The sequence below is a fragment of the Egretta garzetta genome, unplaced genomic scaffold (assembly GCF_000687185.1).
Source record: "Egretta garzetta isolate BGI_Z169 unplaced genomic scaffold, ASM68718v1 scaffold27, whole genome shotgun sequence".
In the NCBI taxonomy this organism is placed as follows: Eukaryota; Metazoa; Chordata; class Aves; order Pelecaniformes; family Ardeidae; genus Egretta; species Egretta garzetta.
The window spans coordinates 3553603-3559599 of NW_009260400.1; the positions used below are offsets into that span (position 1 = coordinate 3553603).

Below are 5997 nucleotides of genomic sequence, written 5' to 3' on the forward strand. Positions count from 1 at the left end.
ACGGGAACATCCTCAGTGGAATGGCAATTAGATCCCGGAAAGGACAAGGCTGGGAGCCTGCTGTGCGCTGTCCCATGTGATCAGGTCTTTTGTGGGCACAGCTGAGTGAGCGTGAAGGACCCAATGCTACCGGGACTTCACTGGCAGATTCCCTTCATCTTGGAGTGAAACCGAAGTTAAAAGAAATTCAAAAAGGAAAGGAAAGCCTTGAGATTCTCAGCTTCTGCCAGGCGCTGTTCCCACTGAGCGGAGCAAAACCAAGCCAGGACATCTGTCCCACGTATGATTCTTCCAGCTCTGTTCATCTGTTTTTCTGGTGGTCCCATCACTTTGGCCTAAATGGCAAGGATCAAGGGTATATAAAGAGAAGCCTCCTTAACACTACAGTCCCTACCTTGGGCTGGGGCACCACTGGCTTCCCGGGGCTTCCCCAGAGCAACGGCTGGAAGTCACAAAACAATGTTCTTGGTTTCAGTGATGGGAATGGGTTACCCAGAGAGGTGGTGGAGGCCCCATCCCTGGGGACATACAAGGCCAGCTTGGACGAGGCTGTGAGCAACCTGATCTGGTTAAAGGTGTCCCTGCTCATGGTGGGGGGCTTGGACGAGATGGCCTCTGAAAGTCCCTTCCCACCCAAACCATTCCATAATTCTATGATTCTGTCTGAGCGGGGGGAGTGTCATGCACGGGCGCTTTGGAAACACAGTGCCTTCCTAGGCCTTGGCACCGAGCGATGGAGCTCAGGTGGAGACTGCTCTGAGCGGCTGCCCAAAATGAAGCCGAAACATCCACGGGTGCCCAGACCCCTGTGTTCTGATACAGGATCTGTTTTAACCCCCCCTTTGCATCTTTTACTCTGCACGCATCACAAATCTGTGAATACAGGAGGAGGAGAACCTAAAAAATTGAGCTGTTGAGTTAGGCTCCCTGTCCGTACTGAGGGCACCGAGAACAAGCAGCTTGCTTCTGGCTTTCATGAGTGCCAAGCACTCCAAACGTATGTGAAAAGGCCTGAGGCCGTGTATTTGGCTTCCGATTTATCGTCCTGTAAGGGACTAGAAACTTGTCTCAACATTGGTAGCAGGCAAGCTACCGAAGCCTAATCACCACGGCAACTGAGCGGGGCAGTTTAATCACCAAGGCAGCCCATTGAGTCCCACCCCACAGGAATGTGTGTCCTGTTGTCTTGGAGTACATGTCCTCTGCACATGCGCCGGGGCCCAGAGTCGACTGACAATGGGGAGGGGGCTTGGACCCTCTAGAACTTTCGAGCATCCTCTAGTGACGGTACTGGGCATGCGCCTCACTGCCAAGTGGGAGGTGTGGGTACGCAAAACTGTCATTGACTATGCAAAAGAACAACCCTATAAAAAGGGGAACCAGGGGCGACTATGAGGAGCGTTCTGGAATATCCTCCCCCCTGGACTCGAAGATATGTGGGACCGCTCGGGCCACACCGGCGCGCGGATCACACGCAGACCCGTGGTGGTAACTATTGCAAAACTGCCGTTCTGTTTGTTTCTCTCTTTCTCTCTTGCCCTTTCTCACTTTTCCTCTCTTTCTCTACTTTTCTCTCGTGTATTTGTTGTCGGCCAAATAAAGTGTCTTGGCACTTGACTCCGTTTTGAGTCTTAATTCTGTTCCTGAGAATATAAAAGGAACCTAGTCATGATAAAACATTGGAGTTAATCAGAAGTTAAGCCCAGCTGCCCCCAACCTCCCAGAATTATTTGAGGTTGGTTGGAAAGCAAGGGGGTTTAACCTTTGCTTGTTCAACCTAACAGTGGATCATGACACGGCCTCAGGAGCCTGATTTCATGAGCTACTTTTTTAAGCTCAGCAAAACTCTTATCACCAAGAGATTGGCACGGGGGCCCTCCACAAAATGCTGTGACTTTGCAGGGGGCAAGTGGCCGTCAGAGAATCATGGCCACTTCACTCCAGAGGCTCAGTATTCGAACAGCTGCCTTTCCAACGCAGTGCAGCGGCAGCAGTCCCAACCTGTGTACCCACCTGCCACTGGGGACTGGGGACCGGGGACCGGGCCACTCTCCCACAGGCTCTTGGGCTGGATCATTCGTTGCCTTTCAGACTCTGCATGTGGCCATGAGCAGCCTGGAGGCACTGACAGGAAGAAATGGATTCTGGCTGTTTATAGGTGTCAATAAGCTCCAGTTTCCAACTGAAATATTGAGCAGTGGCTGGGGCTCTGCCTCCTTCCTAGGCAGCTCCTAGAGATGCTCACAGTCTGGGCTTCCTGAACCTTCCCAAGATTTTGGAGTGAAGGTGCAGAGCTGGTGGTGCCAGATGTCATGCCTGATGGGGAATATGAACTCCTGCCCTCAGCAGCTTGCACCGGGACTGCCGTCCTCCGTCCCTCCCTAGGGCCCAGACTTAGATTACTGGAGCTGCCGCGCTGGTTCCGAAGCACTTGTTCACAGCAGTACAAGCCACACGCTTAAAGTAACAAAGTTATTCCATTCTTGTCAGCACCCTGATGTTCCTTCCAGGCTATGCTGGAATGTAAAGCATGCTCATTAATTACTTCAAATGCCAGGGTTTAATTACAAGGCCCCTGAGTTAAATTTCAAGCCAGCCAAACTTTCAGGAGACAGACAGACATACCCATAGCAAGTTAATCCTTCAAAAAAAGATGATGATGATGACAACGATGATGATGATGCTGAACGTTACTGATTTCCCAGCAGTGGTATTTCAGCTTCCAAACACAGCGTACGTTAACTGGCGCACGCAGAAGCTGGTGCTGTACCTGTCTGCCCGTCTGCAGGCTGGGGCATTCCCCCTGGACCGCAGCCGCAAGAGAAAGCCCACGTTCCTGCGAGAGGAGAAGGAGTAAAACCAGGCTTCATTACACAGCTCCAGAGGAAACATGCACCCGTCCGATGGGGTGGACATCCTTCCGCCGGGTGAGGCAAAGGGGCTCTAGAAATCAAACTGTGTGGGGGCCGGTTATTGCAGCACAGCTGAAAATCTTCCTGTAACCTTGCTGGGTTCCCCACCGACCTCGAAGCCAGCAATGAAGCTGTCCTGGTTTTGGCTGGGATAGAGTTAATTTTCTTCACAGGAGCTAGCATAGTGCTGTGTTTTGGATTTAGTACCAGAAGAATGTTGATAACACACTGATGTTTTCAGCTGTTGCCAAGTAGTGCTCAGACTACTCAAGGACTTTTTGAGCTTCTCCTGCCTTGCTGTTCATTATGAGCCATGCTGCCTTGAACGTCAGCGTTCCTACAGCAGTGCCCTGTACTTTCTCACATTTAGAGTTTAGGGGCCATGACCTCAAACACAACACGACAGCTACAGTGCTGATGTGGTAGAATCACCCAGCTTACAGCTGAGAGGTAATTTTTGGCCCTTGTTAGCCACGAGGGTGTAGCAGGCTCAGTTACCGACATCCTGGGTACCAAGAGGAAGCCCCTAGAACCCGGCAGCTTTAGATTTCAGCCAACCCGGGTGCTGGATGGTGTTGCAGAGGTCAGCTGCTAGCTGGAGGCACTTCCCAGGAGGACGCATGGAAATGCTGCTCCACAGCCCCTGCGCCTGGCAGCTGGCATGCCTGACCGTGCCGCACACTCATGCCGCAGCGCCCAAAGGGCTGAAGGTCTGTGAGTCTGGAATCTGGATGGCACTAGCCCCAGTTTCCCTTTCACAGCTGTGGCCATCTGAGGGAACCGGCATGGGGCAGTCAGTGGAGGTGGTAAGCGGCTGCTCGGGCAGGGGCACCAGCACGCGCTGCCTTCCCACTGCCTCTGCTGGAATATGAAAGTTTCATCTTCCTGACGATGCTTTCAGTGCTGGAAGAGGACAAGGCATCCAAACAAATCCCCTCCTGATCACACCCCCAGGACTGCAATCCTGCAGTTCCCCTAGAGGCTGCATCTGTGTCAGGAACTTGCATTTGATTTGTACTGCCTGAATAATTAATGGTCAGGATTTAGAAGAATATGGTGTGTTTCCATCTTGCAATACTTACTGGCTTCCTTAACGCCCCAGCTCTGGAGCTGTACTTCAGTAGGGACAAAAAAAACCTGAGTACTTTTTGAAAACTTAAAAATTATTAGGAATTGGACATCAGAAAGGTATTTAAAAAAACCCCTAAGGCCTGCTGAAAAAACCTCTGTGACTTCCAAGCCAGCGTCACAAGTTTCAGGGCCCAATTAATTATTTTCTAAAACATATTGTTGTCAAAGCTGTAACTTAGCTCATCAAATGCCTGTTGTTCCAGGGGTAATAACACATCCTGGGGTCAGCGGATCAGCCTGTGTTTTGGTTATTTTTAAAAATCAGTCATTGGCAGCCAGAGGGCGAGTGCCTGATGAGTGAACGTCCCCGGAGAGCAGGTACACCAAGGTGTGCTGTCTTCTTGGCTTTGAGGAAGAGGTAACTGCTGTAAAGGGACAAGCAGTTGGTTACCCTTGACTTTGAGGCTCCCTGGGTACGTGGTCTGCTCTGACTCCGCTTTCATTCTTCCTGGAGCGATGGCTGGAATGTTCTGTTGTGAACAACAAGCACAAAAGGGATCATAGGAATGAGGTGAATCCGAGGCCACAAATGACGTCCTGCAACCAGGAATGGCTGATACCGCACCAGTCAGCTTCTCGTGAAGCCAAGGTGGTGGCATCAGCACCAATGTTTTATCCCCTCCTGCTGTCGCTTTGATCCTTGGGCAGTGCCCAGCAACCTGGGCGGCTTGGCAGGCACTTCCACTGCCCCAGGTGGAGCACCCACAGCCACCACACAGGGGACCTCCCAAACTCACCTGGGGATCAGGACGATGCTGCTGTCCCTGTCTCACAAATGGGGCCCAGAGGAACCGCCCGGCTGCTGCACAAATTCTTCATTGTGTTCAGCTCTGTTTTGGCATTTGGCTATGAGCTCCTCCTCAGCATCATGTCCCCTTGTCCCTGGGGTTTCAGCCGTGTGTCAGGCACCCAGGCACCTCTGTGGCTTCTGGCATAAATGACTTCTTCAGTGGCACATGCAGACAGCGTGGAAAGCCTGGATCTGACACTGTCATTTAAAAGGAGGTCCTGTTATGAAAAATCTCCCCTTAGAGGTTACGTGCCTCACAAAATACCAGTAGCAAAACCAGAAAACAGGATTTTTTCTCAAGATCACGGGTTACATTAAAAGAGATTCATATGTTCTAAGAGGAGGAGAGGAGAGAGGTTAAAAAGCAGAATAAATAAGACTGACTAAAGAGAAGCATGCAGTGTGGTATTCAAAAAAAGCACAGCATCAGCTTAACGCTGCTTTCAGATTTCTTAGAATCATAGAATCACTTTGGTTGGAAAAGCCCTTTAAGATCATCGAGTCCAACCTTTAACCTAACCCTGCCATCCCACCACTAAACCATGTCCCTAAGCACCTCATCTATCCTTCTTTTAAATACCTCCAAGGATGGGGACTCTACCACCTCCCTGGGCAGCCCATTCCAGAGCCTGACAACCCTTTCGGTGAAGAAGTTTTTCCTTATGTCTAGCCTAAACCTGCTCTGGCGCAACTTCAGACCATTCCCCCTTGACCTGTTGTCCATTACCAGGGAGAAGAGGCCGACCCCCACCTCACTACAGCCTCCTGTCAGGTAGTTGTAGAAGGCGATCAGGTCTCCCCTCAGCCTCCTTTTCTCCAGACTAAACAACCCCAGTTCCCTCAGCCGCTCTTCGTAAGACTTGTGCTCCAGACCCCTCACCAGCTTTGTTGCTCTCCTCTGGACATGTTCCAGCAATGCAACATCTTTCTTGTAGTGAGGGGCCCAAACCTGAACACAGTACTCAAGGTGTGGCCTCACCAGCACTGAGTACAGGGGCACGACCACTTCCCTACTCCTGCTGGTCACAATTCCTGATATAAGCCAGGATGCCATTGGCCTTCTTGGCCACCTGGGCACACTGCTGGCTCATATTCAGCCATCTGCAAACCAGTACCCCCAGGTCTTTTTCCACCAGGCAGCTTTCCAGCCACTCTTCCCCAAGC

The 5997-nt window shown here is 51.2% G+C and overlaps 1 protein-coding gene across 1 annotated transcript in view; it reads left to right on the forward strand.

Moving 5' to 3' along the window:
• The first annotated feature begins 2671 nt into the window (after nt 1–2671).
• GINS3 (GINS complex subunit 3) overlaps nt 2672–5997 on the forward strand; it is a 25762-nt gene continuing 22436 nt past the window's right edge. The window contains exon 1 of the mRNA XM_009643377.2: nt 2672–2853. Within this exon, the coding sequence (XP_009641672.1) occupies nt 2672–2853 (182 nt within the window). The remainder of the gene's footprint in view (nt 2854–5997) is intronic.